Source organism: Macrobrachium rosenbergii, chromosome 3 (assembly GCF_040412425.1).
Source record: "Macrobrachium rosenbergii isolate ZJJX-2024 chromosome 3, ASM4041242v1, whole genome shotgun sequence".
Lineage (NCBI taxonomy): Eukaryota > Metazoa > Arthropoda > Malacostraca > Decapoda > Palaemonidae > Macrobrachium > Macrobrachium rosenbergii.
Window position 1 is genome coordinate 48,712,192 of NC_089743.1, and position 19,085 is coordinate 48,731,276.

General features: G+C 41.6%; 1 protein-coding gene across 2 annotated transcripts in view; it reads right to left on the bottom strand.

Annotated features, from left to right (window-relative positions):
* LOC136855498 (GTPase Era, mitochondrial) overlaps positions 1-19,085 on the bottom strand; it is a 73,627-nt gene that overhangs the window by 12,499 nt on the left and 42,043 nt on the right. For both annotated transcript variants that reach the window (XM_067132587.1, XM_067132598.1), the window contains exon 6: positions 8,326-8,736. In XM_067132587.1, coding sequence (XP_066988688.1) covers positions 8,326-8,736 — 411 coding nt within the window. The remainder of the gene's footprint in view (positions 1-8,325; positions 8,737-19,085) is intronic.

The following is a 19,085-nucleotide window of genomic DNA, read 5'->3' on the forward strand; positions in this document are numbered from 1 at the left end:
AGACCTCTTCTCACATGAAGGGCTCCCACCATTCCCCACTCTTGACGAGTCACGTACTAGGAATCGTGAAGGGTTAAGTCCGCAGACGTGTTAAGAGTCACATCCTCCGATGGACTTGATAAAGTCATGACCACAGACGAGGGCAAACGGACGTGCATCAGCCCTCGAATGCTGGCTGTTACCTACATGATCGAAAGGCACTGCACAGACATGCTGCTGATGACTTGTACATGGTTGTTGCTACAGCTGTGGTTGTGACTTACACGGCCATCATGGTTGTCGCTGTGACTCACACAGCCATTGATAGATTGCGCACAGCCATGGCCGTGATTTGGACGACTGTGGACGCAATTCAGGGGCCGGGGACGTGATTCAGATGGTTGTGGATGTGATTCGCTCCATTCTAGATGTTCATTGAAGTTGTATCAATGCTCTTCGCTTGACAGAATGAATGAGGTGGTGAACGGACGGGAAACGGTGCTTCAACGTGGCATGGCCATAGGCCATCCCATTCTCTTCTCAGCCTTTCACTTGAGCGAGGTCGAAGGTCCATTCCCAGACACACAATCTTGAGACAACTAGCCATGACTTCATAATCCCATCCGTGATGTCACAGGAGCAGACGACTCTTTCCAAAGCAGAAATTACTCTGTAAGAGTGGGTTTAATAATTTATTCTAATAAAATTGTGTGATAGAAGTTTATTTCATATGTATGACAAAAGGGCAACCAAAGTGAAGGGCATCGGATGGCAAAACATCGGAAGGGAGATGAGAAGCCACAGAAGCAGATGAAGGCTACATCGGAGAAGCGGTCCGTCTAAGATTGGCACCCCTGAATGACCACATAAACTGTGCATATGGGCCTAGAAAAGAAGAACAACAAAATGGTGTTGCCCCCAGCGACCCAGGAGGGGAACAACCCCTGGAGGTCACCACGTAGATGGGGCTCCCAGGCTCTGAAGGGAACACACTGCCATCAGATCTGGTTTGGTTCCAAACTTCCACCACAGTACTAAGGAGTTAGACAAGGTACACCGATGGTATAGTGACAATACTGGGAGAGCGAAGAGAATGTAGAGGGGCTCCCAAGATCTGAGCGGAACATGCCGCCGTCTAACTTCAAGTCAAGCAGCAGGGCTGACAACTGTCGTGCAAGAAGACGACAGGGGGAGGCAAAACAAGTTCTGACCTGTAGGGCCTGTAAAGAAACAAATACAGTAAACCCCCCGTATTCGCGTTCTCATGATTTGCTGACTCGCCTATTCGTGGATTTCTCTATGGAACAAATATACACATTATTCGCAGAAAATTCGCCCATTCGCAGTATTTTTCACTGAAAATATTCACTAATTACTGTATTTTCATGACTAAATGCATTTTTTGTGATAAAACTTAAAATACTCAGGTACCCAGGTAGTGCTCGAGTTACGATAATTAGCCTTACGATAATTCGATTTTGCGATGGAATAAGCAATTGATACTGATACCACAATATTCATAAGATAATCCTCAATTTCGTGCGGTTGCAGGCAGCAGAGTACAATCATGCAGCAAGAGAGACCAAATCACAATCGACCAACTTCTTTTCCTTCATCTCTTTATCCCTTCTTTTCCTTCATCTCTTTATCCCATCTTTGAGTTAAAACAGTAAAAAAGAATGATAAAAGTATTGTTAGTAACGTTATACTCTTGCGTAAATACATACAGCCATAAACAACTGAACAAGAAACTGTTGATTTGCTTATAACCGAATCGGATAACAACAGCCGTTTTGCTTTTATGTCAACCATCGTACAGTAGTAAACAATAACCATAGTTACGTTACAAATAACGTTAAGTAGAATGGGACTGATACACTTTTACATTATACCATTATTTGCTATCGATAAAAGATCGGCAAGGAAATATACAGGCAGTCCCTGGCTTACGACGGGTCCGGCTTACGACATTCCGAGGTTATGATGCTTTTCAAATATATTCATCAGAAATTATTTTCCGGTTTACAACACGTTCCAGGGTTACGACGCCGATCCGACAGAAGAAATATGTCTACAAAACGGCAGAATAATAAAACTTTGGAGGTTTTTTATGAAAAACTCAATAAAAATGCAGTTTACATCGTTTTCAATACACACAGAGCATTAAAGTAAGATTTTCTTAGGATTTTTTACGATTTTCAACGATTTTTCGGCTTATGACGCGGAGTAGGAACGGAACCCCATCATAAACCGGGAACTGCCTGTACTACTAAATTTAAGCTGCAAGTTGTAGCTGAAGTTGAGAAAACAATGTTCAAGCTGCTAACGACTATAAATTATCATGCATCGGCAACATGGATGAAACCCGACCATAGTTAAATTGGAGAGAAAGTATTTTAATCAAAGCTACTGGGCATGAAAGAACATATATTACTGCTGTTTTCATGCCAATAAACGATAAGTACATAAAGCTTGTATTATGATTAAATCAAGTGAAAATAGTGAACAGAATAAATTTTTTTTTTTTTCACAAACCAAACATGCCCCAAACGGCCAACACCACTTCATCTATTAACAAAAAATAGCTACACCACTTCATCTATTAACAAAAAAATAACTAAATTAATTTCACAACGAGACGTATTTAAGTTACATCTCAACTTAAAAACACTTCGTATAACAAAAAATAACCTTGCCCCATATAAATAAAGTATCTAGAGATTCATTTACACTCACTAGAAGCAAGAAAGGTGCTCTGAGCTGAGTTAAATATGGTGAAATAAACTTACATCGTAATTGATTTCCAAACCAAAACACTGATTGCTATGATCGCAATTTATAATGCAAAAGCAATACAAGAATATATATACAATATTATTGGATACAGTGAAGTAAAGCAAAACATTTTAAAAGATCCATGGAAAAGATGCATATTCATTATGTTGATATTTGTATAATACGTTATTAATATGTGAATATAGAGTACAGTATAATGTAGGCTAGGCTACTGTATATGTATACGATATACCATAGTGTAGGCTAAGCTAGTTCTTGTTTGTTATTCAGTTTCTCTTTGTGCTGAATTATCATAAGTCAATCTGCATGAACCTCCAGAATTAGCTGAAATTAATAATTACTATACTGTATATGTATAGAGTATACTTTATAGTGCAGGCTAGGCTACCATGTATTATGTATACATGGTACTGAATACCCTAGTGTAGGCTAGGCTATATTCGAGATACATCTTTTCCAACAAACGATGGGTTCTTTTGGAACCTAACCCCATCGTAAGCAGGATAATACCTGGTATAAGCATTTTTTTAGTTTTTGTGTGCTTGAGCTATCAAAATAGGCAGTGTTTTTTGAAGGGTTTTAAGTATTCGCATCGCCTGCGAATACAGGGGGTTTACTGTAATATGCCTTCCCCCTCAGGAATGGAAGAAACCTCCCACCCTGAGAGAAAGGAAAAGAAATATACCTGTATCTAAGGGAAGGGAGTGAGCCGTATGACTCTCACCCACGCCCCAGACGGGGAAGAGACAAGATAGTAAATTCTGAACTGACTGGTCCTGAGCATGTAGTTGGGACCAATGCAACCACAGAGCTTGAGCCATTAACATTTGTGCTGAGGGAGTGGAGGTAACTTGCTATGTTAAGTAAGATAAATTCTTGCATGAAACCATCGGCTGCAACACGAACCTGTAAAGTCTTGATCTACACATCATCTGAAAGACTAAAACACTACCACATTCCCAGAAATTGTGTAGTTTGAATAAAGCATTGTGTCTAAAAAGGACAATAATTAAACACACACCTAGACGAGGGTTTTTGAGAAACAACAATGATATTAAGGGAGAAAAACTCCACACCTAAGCCTACTACACAGTATGAATAAGTAAATATATCATTGAAGACACAGAAATAAAACATATATCTTAATATATCAAAATACAAAAATGTTGCAATATATCCAAATCAATACTTCACATTACAAACGTAAAATATACAACAAGAGGAAAAAGGCCGAATGGCAGGACAGAGAAGAAAAGCAAGTCTTATTGAAAGTGCAGCCAAAAGGAAACTGAAGAGATTGAATGCATACTGGTTGGGTAGGTGGTACTCCCACCCCTACCTTAGGTAACTGTTATGATAACTGCCTTGCAAAAGTTTAACGGCTGGACTTTCCACCTTTGCCAAAAGTTATCCATATGTAAAGACCGAGGGTTTGTATTTGTGTAGGAACAAATAAGTATACAATAGTTCTTTGTATATTGCTCTTTAATAAATATAATGACAATAATCTTTAAGATTACAATAATTAATACTATTGTTGCTGCACTCCACCATGATTGCACAAACCAGATTAGCACCATACCCAGTACTTGTCTGTCAGTATTTAACAACTTGCTCCTTATCTTTCTGGGCAGTGGAAGGGCTGATATTTTGGTCAAGAGTTTGTGGTTGGAACAGTCCTTAACCCACAAGGGGTTACATACTTGTAAACAAGGTTTATTCCCTCAGGTGACAAAAAATTTAAAATTATTTTTTTGGCTTAATCAGTGCCAAATGGCCCCAAAAGAAAGGCACACTGCCAAATGGCCCCAAAAGAAAGGCATATGACACATGTTTAAAGGTCCAAAATCAGAAGTTTGTATTAGGGGCGTATCCCCCACCTGGCTACTGGGACATAATCCTCGAGTTGTTGTTGTCCATTTTCACTTTTTTGGTCTCCTATTCTATTCAGTAATACTGTACAACTTACAAACTATATTTTCTTCTTTTTTTTCTAGCATTTTTACAAATTTCGAAGAGTATGATATTCTTCAAAACATGGTTCCAAGCATATTGGAATACTGTCTCACATTCACGGCAGTGGAAGCGAGTGTCTTTTCTCTGCTGTGGTTGACGATTTGTATATTGGCTGACATAGCAGGCCCTTTGTACTCTGTTTTTTGGCATCTGGTGGCACTGGCATTGTATGAGCGAAATGACGTGCAGAAAGTCGGGCTGGATTGAGAGCGCGCGCGGCCAGCACAACCTCCTCTCGATTGAGAGCGCGACCTTCCTCCATGAAGACTAATAAGGGGCTAAGAGCATTGTATGGCCATTGGTGTGATTATTTATTATTATTATTATTATGATAAAAAATAAATGGAAGTAGCCCAAATCGAATAAAAGAGCCCAAGTCACAAGTAGCAGATTGTGAAATCTGGTTGCCCAAAGGTGTAAAAAGTAGCCCAATTTGCAATTTTTAGCCCAATCTGGCAACCTTGCATGCAGCCTCAGGTGCTGTTGTGTTTCTGGAGGTTTGCCAAGTACCCATCCAACATAAACTATATCCATACAATGAGCTATGAAGGAGCGCAAATTTAAAAACTTAAGAACGTCATATGACATAGATAACCTGTGTGGGACGACTTCTGCAACATGTCATATGATGTGGCTGACCTTTTACGGGTTAAAGATAACACCGCTCACTATAACTCCCTTACACCACTCATGCTTTGTTGATTTGGCATAAGTGATTTTGTTACATATAACTTTCCCCAAAACTTATGACCTTACCAACAAGTCCATTTCACGACCTATTAGCACTGGGTAATGAATCTCATAATTTTCTCTTTATTCACACTTCAGAAGTTTGCTTGCCTCATTGGCCTGGTCTGGTCTAACCATAAATTAGGAAGAAAATCTCCCACATAAATAGGTACCAAAGCTGTTGTATTAAATGGGTTTGTGATAAAACAATTGAATTTGTTTAAATAACAACATTTATTTCTTTAAACAAACCCATTAACCCTTAAACGCCGAGCCTCTATTTACAAAAACATCTCCCGTATGCCGGCGGCGTTTGGTGAGTTAGCGCCGAAGCGGAAAAAAAGTTTTTTTCAAAAAATCACAGCACGCTTAGTTTTAAAGATTAAGAGTTCATTTTTGGCTCCTTTTTTTGTCATTGCCTGAAGTTTAGTATGCAACCATCAGAAATGAAAAAAATATCATTATCATATATAAATATTGAAATATATGATAGCACAAAAGAAAATTTTTCATATATAATTTTATACAAATCACGCTGTGAGCAAAACGGTTAAAGCTAACGGGTTATTTTGTTTTTTTTGGTATTGTACACTAAATTGTGATGATTTTGGTACATAACAAATTGTAAAACGATCAAAGCAACGCAGAGAAAATATTATCACAAAATGATGCATGAATTCGTAACGCGCAGACGTAAAAAAATGTTTTTTTCAAAAATTCACCATAAATCGAAATATTGTGCTAGAGACTTCCTGTTTGTTGAAAAATGAAGCTAATTGATTGAATATTACTAAACTGTAAGTGTTTTAGCTTACAATTGCAGTTTTCGACCATTTTGGTAGAGTTAAAGTTGACTGAAAGTTGAATTTTTTCTATTTATCGTGATTTATATGAAAATATTTCAAAACTGATAAAAGCTACAACCATGAGTTATTGTCTGTTGTATTGTACATGAAATTGCGCACATTTTCATATATAAAACTTTATGTAATGACTAATATAAAACGGTGAAAATATTACAACAACGTGACAAAAGAATTTCTGAGATGTTCGGCCGAGTTACCGCGCAGACGTAAGGAAAATGTTTTTTTCAAAAATTCACCATAAATCGAAATATTGTGCTAGAGACTTCCAATTTATTGCAAAATGAAGGTAAACGATTGAATATTACTAGAATGTAAGAGTTTTAGCTTACAATTGCGTTTTTTTACCATTTCGGTCGAGTTAAAGTTGACCAAAGGTTGAAATTTTGGCAGTTATCGTGATTTATGTGAAAATATTTCAAAACTGATAAAAGCTACAACCATGAGCTATTTTCTGTTGTATTCTACATGAAATTGCGCACATTTTCATATATAAAAGTTTATGTAACGACTAATGTAAAACGATGCAAACATTAAGACAACGTGATGAAAGAATTTCTGAGATGTTGCCGAGTTATCGCGGCGCAGGCGTAAGGAAAAAAAGTTTTTTTCAGAAATTCACCATAAATCGAAATATTGTTGCTAGAGATTTCCAGTTTGTTGCAAAATGAAGGTACATGATTGAATATTACTAGAATGTAAGAGTTTTAGCTTATAACTGTGTTTTTTTACCATTTCGGTCGAGTTAAAGTTGACCGAAGGTTGAAATTTTGGCAGTTATCGTGATTTATATGAAAATATTTCAAAACTGATAAAAGCTACAACCATGAGTTATTTTCTGTTGTATTCTACATGAAATTGCGCACATTTCCATATATAAAACTTTATGTAACGACTAATATAAAACGAAGCAAACATTACAACGTGACGAAAGAATTTCTGGCACGGACGTAAGGAAAAAGTTTTTTTCAAAAATTCACCATAATCGAAATATTGTGCTAGAGACTTCCAATTGGTTGCAAAATGAAGGTAAATGATTGAATATTACTAGAATGTAAGAGTTTTAGCTTACAATTGCGTTTTTTTACTATTTCGGTTGAGTCAAAGTTGACTGAAGGTTGAAATTTTGGCAGTTATCGTGGTTTATATGAAAATATTTCCAAACTGATAAAAGCTACAACCATGGATTGTATTTTGCTGTATTTTACATGAAATTGCACACATTTTCATATATAAAACTTTATGTAACGGCTAATATAGAACAGTGCAAAAATTACGACAAAATGACGAAAGAATTTCTGAAATTTTCGGCCGAGTTATGCAAGGGCATGTAAGAAAAAGTTTTTTAAAAAATTCACCATAAATCGAAATATTGTGCTAGAGACTTCCAATTTGTTGTAAAATGAAGGTACATGATTGAATATTACTAGAATGTAAGAGTTTTAGCTTACAATTGCGTTTTTTTACCATTTCGGTCGAGTCAAAGTTGACCGAAGGTTGAAATTTTTTGTAGTCGATGTACGGTACGTCCACTCGGCACCCAACAGACAATTTTAGTCGACGTATGATACATCCAGTAGGCGTTTAAGGGTTAATGTACATGAAGTCCCCAGCTCCCAACCTCTCCTTTCTTGTAGCAAGTCCACACAACACAAGGTAAGAATAATGCTACCATGGGTGCTGAGGGTCCCAGATGCATACTTGCCTAGGTGAAGGTGTTCTTGGAGTCTAAGAATTGCCCTGACACATGTACTGGCTATATGAAAACTGATGGGTCTGTATTTATAGAAAAATAAAGAATTTTATTCCTCTTCCTAAACTAGATAGCCCCTTAACATCTATCATAAATAATACAAAAACTATCACATCTCGCATGAACAGGATTATAGATATGGTAAAAATATAATTCAGCATTAATATCATTAAAATTCAGACAGCCTACCTCTGAACTAAAGAGCCATGCAGAGCTATATGCTTTTGATAAAAGATAATTTCGTAGATCATCAACACCTGATTCCTTAAGAGCTGAGATCATGAAGACATCTTGAAAATAAGGCCAGCCTTTTCTGTCTTTAATAAATTCAGGAACCTCATGTTGTGTTAGCTGTGAATAGTTTTCCAATGTATCTGCACTCTCTGTGAGACCAGTTTTACCATTTACTTGAGGGGGTGTATTTTCACTTTCTTTTTTCAGAAGCTTTTGTTTCCTATTAAAAGCCTTCTGTATCAATATTTCTTTGTCCAAATCTTGTGTTTTCTCTATTTTTTTCTGAGCCACCATGCCACCAACAACACCCTCAGTTAAAAGCCGAGTTGAATCCAAAAGACGTCGTTTTGATTTAAGAACATCAAGCTGAAAGGAAAAATAATTATTTGAATATTTTGTTGTGTATAGAAAAGTGAGTTTTAAAAACTAAAATCTTTCTTAATACAAACCCTTCAGTTTACATATGCTTAATCCTGCGGTCAGCAGCTCCATGAAGAAAAAAGCTGAATCCTCACCTGGACAGGTATCCTTTTGGACATAATTAAATTAAACCCTGTGTTGTCCAGACTTACTGCAAAAAGAGTAGGGTCCAGAATCTGATGTTTAACAAATACTGAGTTGGAGCCATGTGATTTAATTTCAGTGGAAAGAAGAGGGCAAGTAGATCCAAACTTTGTGACCTGCCATAAACAGTTAGGATGATTTCTAATTCCTAAGAGAACTGTACCCACCAGGGAGGAATATAAACTTAACATTCACAAACTGATACAATAAGAATTTTCAATATCCAATCATTTAACCCTTAAAGATTTTTTTGGGGAGGGTAAAAAATTTGCAGGGGGTAAAAAATTTGCTCTGGCTTACTGCTCATGAACCTAGAGATTATTTTCTTTTATTGCTTGCTGTAAATTTAATTTTCTTGACAGAATGCTGGTTTTGTAGGAAGACATGAGGTTCATCTCTTGCTACATCACTTGTAGGGAAACTTCTGAATAGCTCTGCAACCCATGATGAGATGAAAAGGCAAGCATTAAGTGCTGGGTCTTAGGAATCAGTCAAAGGCCTGGATGGAATGTATCTCCTAGCTGCAGTTTCATGAGACCTAAGAGGATTTTTGCCCTTGGTATTTGAAGAGGAAAGAAACCTGTAGAAGCCTCATTAACTAAGAACGCTAAGGGACTGGTGGGGACATGTAAGAGCTGTGCTACCTAGAAATCTCATGGTAGCTTAAGTCGTAGCAGCATCCACCCTCTCCACCAAGTACCTCACTGTGGAGGCCAAGTGAAAAGTGCTGATCCAGTAAGTCAAATGTCCTTAGGCTATCAAAATCTGAATAAGAGAACTTATTTGAAAGACTCCAGTTAGCCAGAGAACACAGTAGCTTGTGTCAACATCAAGGTGCAACATAAGGACACCAGTCTCAAACCTTTTAGCCTTGGCCAAGTCTTTTGAGATTTTTTGTTTCTTTCTCCATCAACTTGATTGTAGTTCCTATCACCCACTCCTGTCAGCCAGTTAGCTATAAAGAACATCTCTGTCAGAACTCCTCATTAGAGTCTAACTAAGCTGAGGTTAGGATGACTGAAGGTCTGGGAAAAGGAGAAGAAACAACTCTGGCCAGTGCCTTGACTCCTTGAGGTTGGAGTCTGGCATGAGTGGAGCATCCACCCTGCTTACATAAACTTATTGATTGGACATCTGGTAAGGGAGACAGGTTAAGAATGCCCCTCACAGTTAATGGTGTAGGAAGTGCAAAACCCATTGGTGATTCATCTAATGTTAAGTCAGACCTAGTTTTGAAGCAAATACTATTTGAGGAGACTGCAGTTGCCTTTTTAAATTAATGTAAAAAAAATCCACCCCAAAAGCTTTGTTAAACGTTGATTCATGTTGCTGGGGATGGGGAATTTACCATAATCACTCATGAAAAAACATTCACCGAGATCTACATCAAAACTAGTCCAACTAGTAGCCAGCACTACATCAATAGATTTCATGGAAGCACTGATTGGTGGCTACCTTCCAGGACTAACCAAGTTCAAATGCTATTAGAGAGAAACAACATCTCTTGTGGGAAAGAGAAGAATTAGTAAGGATGGCTCTTGAAGATCTGCGATACAAGTATGGGTAACTTTTCCAGTGCTACCATGAGTCTCTGCTGCAACTGTCAGGAAAAGAAATGCTGTTTGGTTTTCTTTTGAACTTCAAATAATCATACCCCGAACTTTTCCTTCCTAATCAACCTGTCTAGCATTTTTGTTGCTGTCTCCTGTGACAGCTGTAACTCTAACAATTTGTGTCTTCTGTCTCTCCATGATTAATTTAGCAATTTATCTACTAAATAATTTTGGCTGTTTGATCCTATGTGGAGTTATTTTTCTTTGCTGAATGCAACAGAAAACCTGGCATCTGATACATAGATGAGGTGGAAGTGGGTCAGAGACCTTGCTGGTACCTCATGATGTATTCAGTCGTTCTTTCAACCCAGGATAAGACATAAGAGGGGTGGCTAGAAGTGGGCAGTCAATGTTAAGACCTCAGGTTTGTTGGCTAAGAAAAATACAAATTAATAAAGAAATTTGTCATTTGTTCTTACGCAGAACAAACCTTCGCTCTTAACATTAGGATAGACACACTCGGAGGTATGAGAATCCTGAACTGACTGGAGGTTCGGCTCACCTGATCACTCTTCCTAGAAATTAGTGTTCTAAGGAAGAGGACCTAAGCCTCTCAATTGTTAGATATGTTGGTATCTAACACCCAGTACACTGGGTTAAAATACAATGTAGCAAATCAGATTCATTGCATATATGGAAGTCCAAGAGAACTATCTCTATTCAAGCAACAAATCAAGTCAGCCACATGCAACGGGTTTGTCACCACTCCTCCCTCCTCTTGCTGGAGAGAGAAGTAAAGGCTACTGAGAAGCATATTTGTATGTTGTATGGAACATATAAATGCTGTAACAGCATGACTGCAACACTCACTTGCATCAAGCCAGTTCCAGCGTATGACGTGTATTCTTCAATCCCCTGGTAGGTAGAGAAGAAAGGAAAAAGGGAAAGAAAAGAGACAGTCATCTCACTCATTTTCTCTTCCACACTATCATATGCAAGATATAAACTGTCCTGCTAGGGGCACTGGATAAGCTACACAATTTGTTGAGCAGCCACCACCGAACCCAAGGAAAAAGTGTCCAAGGGCCTGTGGGCAATGTCCTTCAGGTAGAAGGAAGTGAAGGTGGTCTGACTAAGCCAAGAACCAGCATTCAAAATCCTATGAACAGACAAGTTCTTCTTAAATGCAAGAGAGGAACTTATTCCTCTGATGTCATGTGCTTTTGAATGCACAGTATTGGTGACAGAACTTGACAATGAGGAGTAGGAGTAGCCAAAACAAAATGGTATTCTTGGACACTTCTTTCTTGGCTAGGCCTGTGCTAACAAAAAGTCTACGACATCTAGGTCTTAGGTGACAAGTCCTTTTTAGATAAAAATGCAGTGCTCTGATGGGGCAAAGCAGTAACTCCTGAGGATCGTTGTTAAGAAAATCCCTAAGGGAAGTAATGGAAAATGAGGCAAATCTGTCATTGTGAACCGAGGGATTTTGAGTCTCAGCCACGAATTCAGGGACAAATTCGAAAGCTACCGACCCCCAACCCCTGGTGTGTTTTACATCATAATCTAGACCATGGAGCTCTCCAACTCTTTTTGAGGAAGCCAAGGCCAGGAGGAAAACTGTTTTTAAAGTCAGTTCCCTGTCTGATGATTGACGCAGTGGCTCTGATCGAGCTTGAGCGAGACTACTCAGCAACAGAGTTAGGTCCTATGTAAAAGGCTTGAGTTCCCTAAGTGACCAAGACTGCTCAAAGCTCTTGATCAGCTTGAACAACATAGATATTTCCCGGGATGAAGTGATGCCCATGTCTTTCAGATGGAGAATGAATCCTATGGCAGCTTTGTAGCCCTTAAGAGAAAGATTAGAAGTTCATTATCTGTTGAACAGAAGTTCCAAGTGGAGAGAAACCTTGCTGACGACACCAACCACAGTAGATGGCCCACTTTCCCTGGTACACGGCTGACAAAGATCTCATGAGGTAGCCGTACATCCGAGTCACTGCTCTGCAAAAACACCTCTCACTCATAGGAGATACTGGATAATCTACAGCCATGAAGAGATAGGGACCCTACCGATTGATGGTACCTCTACATGAGGTTGGCAGAGAAGATTGTGCCAAGAGGGAATCTCTCTCGGCACTGCTCAGAGAAGAAACAGAAGATCTGGGAACCACTCTGCTTGGGGCCAAAAAGGAGCTACTAGGGTCATCCTGAGATTCTTGGAACCCATCACTCTGTTTAGAACATAACGGATCAGGCAGAATGGCGAGGAGGTGTAAACTTTCAGGTTGTCCCAAGGATGTTGAAGGGTGTCCTCCGGGGTCTTCCCCATAGATGGAGTAGCCTGTCCGCAAAGTCCTGATGTAGAGACCACTCCGTACCCAGAACTTGTCCCTAATGACTTAGCTCATCGGCCACTACATTCCTTTTGCCCGGAATGTACCTGGCCATGAGCTCCACTGAGTTGTAGATCGCCCACTGGTACAATTTGACGGTTAACGAGTAAAGTTGGCGTGACACCAGCATCCCGTTTGTTCATATATGCTACCACCGCAGTGTTGTCCAACATCAGAACAACGGAGTGACCTACCACCCTCTCCTGAAACTCCTGAAGACCCAGGAAGGCAGCTTTCAACTCCAACACATTGATGTGTGTGTGCTGAGTTGCTTGTCCTGAGAGTTCCACACCCCCGAAGTCGAGAGATCATCCAAATGAGCACCCCAACCTTTGGAGGATGCGTCCAAGAACAGGAAAAGATCCAGAGGGGGCAAATGAAGAGGAGTTCCTAGAGCTGGACCTGGAGCTGAGGGGAGTCTTCTGCTGGGGACCAAAACTCCTTTAGTCTCCATTGCAGTGATCGAATGTGTAGAAGCCCATGAAGAACCAGCTTCCCTAGAGAAGTCAAGAGGCCCAGAATTACTTGCCACTGATGAGCTCGAAAGGAAGGAGCGAGCTACCGCCCTGAACTTCCCTATCCTCTGGTCTGACAGGAAAACTCTTGACGAGGCTGTATTTATCATCATTCCCAGGTACAGAATCTTCTGGCTGGGAAGAAGATTGGACTTTCCCAAATTTATCATGATACCTAGGTTATAACATAACTGTAGAAGGTGGTCCCTGTCCCAAATCAGCCTTTCCTGGGAACTTGCTAAGACCAACCAATTGTTGAGATATCTCAACAGGCGAATCCCCTGAGCATGAGCCCATGTCAACACTAGGGTAAAGACTCTTGTGCACACTTGTGGAGCTGTTGTCAGTCTTAAGCAAAGGACTTTGAACTGGAACATTTGCACCCCAAGACTGAAGTGGAGGAACTTCCTGGACAAAGGGTGGATAGGAATCTGAAGTGGGCATCCTTCAAGTCTATAATCAGCATAAAAGTAGTTGTTCCTCACAGCAGCTGAGACTGCCGGGGTGTCTCCATTCTGAACTTCGTCTTCCTGACGAAGCAGTTCAGAGTTGAGAGATCTATAACTGGTCTCCAGTCACCAGTGGTTTTCGGTACCAGGAAAACTTGACTGTAGAACACCGGAGAGGGACGTACTACCTTTTCCACTGCCCCCTTGTCCATCATCTTTCTCACTTCCTCCTGTAGAGCTAAGGGCTTCGGAGAGCCTTGGGTGTAAGTCAGGTGTAGGAGAGGACGATTGGAGAGAGGAGGAGGGAAGTAGAAAGGAAGTAGATACTCTACCCGAAGGATATCTACTACCCATGGTTCCACTCTGTGCATCTGCCAAGTAGCCCAGTGACTCGCCAGGCATCCCCCCACCAGTGGCAATGGGTGGGGAGTGGTGCCCGATCTACCGATGTCCTCCCCTGCCTCTGCCCCTAACCCCCCTCCTGGTTTTGAAGGGCGAAGCTGAAAGGGACGTTGCTGAGGTTGCTTCTTTGGTGCCGGAGCTGGGTGAGAATCTTTAGTCGAAGCTGAAGGTCTCGAAGACTTCCTGGTCGGGGACTGCCTATTCTGCCTTGGAGCAAACGGGCAAGACTGAGCTGAAGACTTAGTCACTGTCTGATGGACAAGTGAATCATTATTGTCAGCCTGTCGTCTGTTGATCGCAGTGTCCAACTATTCCCTAGGCAGGAGAAGCTGGGATTCTAGATCTCCATTCCGCAAGGACAGTAAAGAGTCCACATCAACTGATCAAGCCACTTTAGAGAGGGCTGCATCTCTTCTCACTAGTAATAAGTTAGCCCACAAGCTTGCATTCAAATGGCCTAGGTAAGATATGGCTTTAGCACCAGATTGTAGTAACCTGATGAAAGACGGACTATTGAATGTTTCTCTCGCAGAACAGGATGAAGAAATCCTAGTTACTGCTGATGACCACAAATCTAGCCATGAGACGGTCTGAAAGGCAAAAGAGGCAGTCAACTCCAGGGTAGATGATTCCTGTAAGGTTAGAGAAGGACCCTCAGCCCTAACCAGATCCAGGGTTAACCCAGGCTTCAACCGAACAACATCCTAGTTGATCTGTCTACTCAACAGAGGTACAAGATTTGTTGAATGATACTCCCTATGATGAACAAGCAGAGGGGGAAGCCTGAATGATCTGTTGAAATGGAGAGAATTATCCTGTCCCGAAACCAAAGAATTCACATGCTGTAAGATAGAATTAGCATGCCCGGAACAAGACAACTCAAAAGATGTCCTTACATCCTTCTTTGGTCCTAGTAAGGCCTCTATGCCTGTAGGGGTCATTGTGGATGGAGTCTCAGAGAGATTATTGAACTCATGAATGAGATCAATAACCTCACTGTAGGAAGCAAGAAACTCTTGACTCTCCCAATCCTCTGCTTCCTGCAAAGAAGGCTGATGTCCTGAAGTAGACAGAAGAGAGAGGTCCCGATCGCTTCCTCTGGAAATGGAAGACCTCTTCTCACTCGATGGATGTACGTCGTCCCTTGTCATTGAAGAGTCACGTCCATAAACGTAGGAATATGGACGAGCATCAGTCCTTGGTTGAGAAGAGTCACGTAAGCGAACGGGTGAAGACAAACGACGTACAGTAAACCCCCGTATTCGTGGGGGATGCGTATTGCACCCCCCGCAAATAGCTAAAATCCGCGAATGCTTAAAACCCCTCTAAAAATGCTTATACCTGAGTATTTTAATAGTTTTATCACAAAAAGTGCATTTAATCATGAAAATTATAAGAAAATACAGTAATTAGTGAATATTTCTCAGTGAAAAATACCACGAATGGGCAAACTTTCCACAAATAATGGTTAGATACATTCCACAGAGAAATCCGCGAATATGTGAGTCCGCAAATATGGGGGGTTTACTGTATGTGATCCCTTCCAGGAGAAAAAGAAACAGATTCACTAATCCTCGGTCTTGACAAGTCACATCCACAGACAAAACTATCAAGAGAGGAATCCTTAATCCTCGTAGGCGAACAATACCTAAATCGAGGGGAAGTAGAACATCCTGGAGGCCTCAGAGCAACTGGACTTCTAACAGGGGACTCCACCACCTTTGACTTCTTAACCGGAGCCTTATCATCTTTCTGGTGAACTTGTACAGAATGAGGAGGTGAAGAATGAACAACTGAAGTCTTCTTCTGAGAGGCTGTAGGACGATGAACATTCTTCATAGGAACATGAATGCGAAAGACAAAACTACGTCCGTGTAAGCGAATTGGAGAGACACGTTCATGAGAAGAAGTTGATGACGGCGACACAACTCTTAGCCTCTCAGAAGTTGGATTGACAAAGTCCTTAATCCCCCAATGTCTAACTCGAGCATGAACAGGGGGAGATGCGGACAATGATGATGATGAAGACAATGAAGAGGGCAAAGAAGATGGAGACCTATGTCTTTTCTTCTCAGAAGTATTGCTGTACCTTTCGGGAGAGGTACGGCAGTACTTCCGTACCTCTCCTGAAAAACTGGGTCCAGCTTGTCCATCACAGTCTGTACAAAAACATCTGTTGGACCGGCAACTTCAGCGATTCCTGAGACATACCTGAAGAGAGAGCGCATCCGGACACGAGACCCTGGAATGAGAGAGAGAGAGAGAGAGAGAGAGAGAGAGAGAGAGAGAGAGAGAGAGAGAGAGAGAGAGAGAGAGAGAGAGAGAGAGAGAGAGATGGTACCGGCCGTTCCCTACTGGACAGGAACCCTTCTATCTGCTGAAGGACGACTGGATCCTCTCCAGGGTTGTGAAAACCCTCAAAGGAAGAGAGAGAATCCTCCTACCTGAATAGGTTACAAAATTCCATAAGAATTCCCTCGCTCTTAGTAGCTCCTCTAGAGAGGAGGCAATGATCAACCAATCGTCTAGATACCTCAACACTCTGTATCCTCGACAATGCACAATTGCCGACACTGGAGACATGAGTTAGAAGCAACCACGTTCATCATACTGGCTACGTCATCATCCTTGAACAAGAATTAGCTAAGGCTAATGATGTTCTAAGCAATCCCTCTTTTGAACGTCCAGATACTGAGGGGGAAGGTGACCAATATAGAAATTGTGACTTTCCTGTTCCAAACGTCGTAGACGAAGCCAAAGCATTCGCCTGGTGAGCCAGACCCCTCGAGATAAATTTATTAGGCTGCCAACAGCCACAGATCCCAAGGGACATAGCTGTCACTCTTTAGAACCCCATTACAGTAAATTGACAGCATCCAGAAAGAGTGCGCAAGAGCCTCAGTCTGATTGCACAACACATCCTCCAAGCACCTGCTTCCCTAAGAGAAGTCCCTACGAGCTGAGACGACGCCGGAGACTTAAACAGGATTGCCTCAACCGATTTGTTGAATGGCAACCTGACACCTGCCGAAGGATTACCTTGAACTGTGTAAATCGTCCTACATGGAGAGAAAAGAGAAGGGTGCTGTCTATTAGAAGCCACTACCGATGCTAAAAGGACGTCAGCCTCCTCCAAAGCCTGGCTAACCTGATCGAACCAAACCAACCAACACGAAAAAGAGGCAGGAGCTGGTTTAGTGTCATAAAAAGCCTCAAAAAAGAAAGACTGAATTGACTAAATCGGGAGGTCCAGAGCTCTTGCTTGAGGGTACGAAGAAGTAACATACTCAAGCATGCATCCATAATCGTTACTGCTGGCAAGAGGACATTCTAAGTCTGCCAGACTCTCCTGCACCTCCAGATAAGAATCCTGTTCCGCAATGTCCGAACGATTTAAGACCGACAAAGGAGGAGGCACTGAACGAGGCCCGGACAACGATGAAGAGTCCGCAAGCAGACCACCCTAACCAGAATGCTGCGCACCCACACCTAATTGGGTACCTGGAGCTGAATCCGCATAGTTGAACCCGCCGGGAAGAAGAGAAGGCTGAACCGATAAAAACCCAAAGCCAATTCCCCATTATTACCAAGGGGAAGACGAGTGAGAGTAGCCAAACCCACATTTGCTAAATCCTGGGGGAGGATGCACAAACGAAACCGCTCGCGGTGGGACGGAAGAAGATGGAGAAGAAGGAGGGAGAATGAAAGAGGTAGAAGCTACCCTCGGAGTTATCACCGCGGAAAATGCAGGCGATGAAAGTCGCGGACCACTCGAAGAAGGTACCACTAACCCTGCCAAAACCGCAGAGCGCAAACCCGAACTGGAAGCGACAGGCAAACCCTGTGAAATACTTGTTACTACCGGAACAGCCGTTTGAAGCGGAAGCAAGGGGTTGCGCATACCTGAAGGGATGGAACATGAGACCCCTGCGGCCAAAATCTGCCGTAACTGCGTTTTCACCTGTCTGGAAGCTCCTCCTACCGGAGAAGACTGTACTGAGGAAGGAAAGGCGGGAGACAGAGGAATAGCAGACGCATAAAAAAGAAGTTACCTGAGAGGAGGAAGATGTGGAAGCTGCAGGAAAGACTGGAGCAGAAGAAGAAGAGGAGGAGGTCGAAGAGTAGACTGAAAAGGGAGCAACAGAGAATGTGGGAGCAGGAGATGAAGCGTCAGATAACCCAGAAGAAAACTTGGAACGAAAAGGACAGAAGGTACACCGAATCTGCCCCCCTCAATAATCCTGAAACATATCCGACATGAATTCTGGACACTACTGTGTCACATACTCTCTAATGTCAGAGAAACCATTTGAAAAATAACCTCTCACCATAGGTCTGTACCCGTCAAAAAATAAACCAGCAATCCACCTTATATTTCACACATCCAACTGCAGGTCCCGCAAACTACTTTTAGAAGCCGAAAGGACATGCCAGAATCTGCCTTGCTGGATGGAGAAGTAGAAAACAAAGGGAAGGGGGAAACTACAGTAGGAAAGTCATAAGTGAGTTAGGAGCAAAAGCAGAAGGATTTTGCACCACCGTAACTGAAACATTGACTTGAGACTGGCTGAGCCAGACCGAAAAGAAGCAATGAAGGAGAAAGTCTTGCCAGAGCACAAAAACCACTCGAACCCAAAACTGGAACCCATCCAAGAGAACGACTCTGTACCCTTAACACCTTCTCACTATCTAACCCAAACCTATCCTCCTTTATCACACCTAGATCTTGATCCTGGCTAACATTATCAACATTAAATTTATCAATACTACAAGGGGGTTGGGGGCGGGGAATCCTTCACTGCCTGCTCCACGCCGAGGGGGGCCAGCAGACCCTAC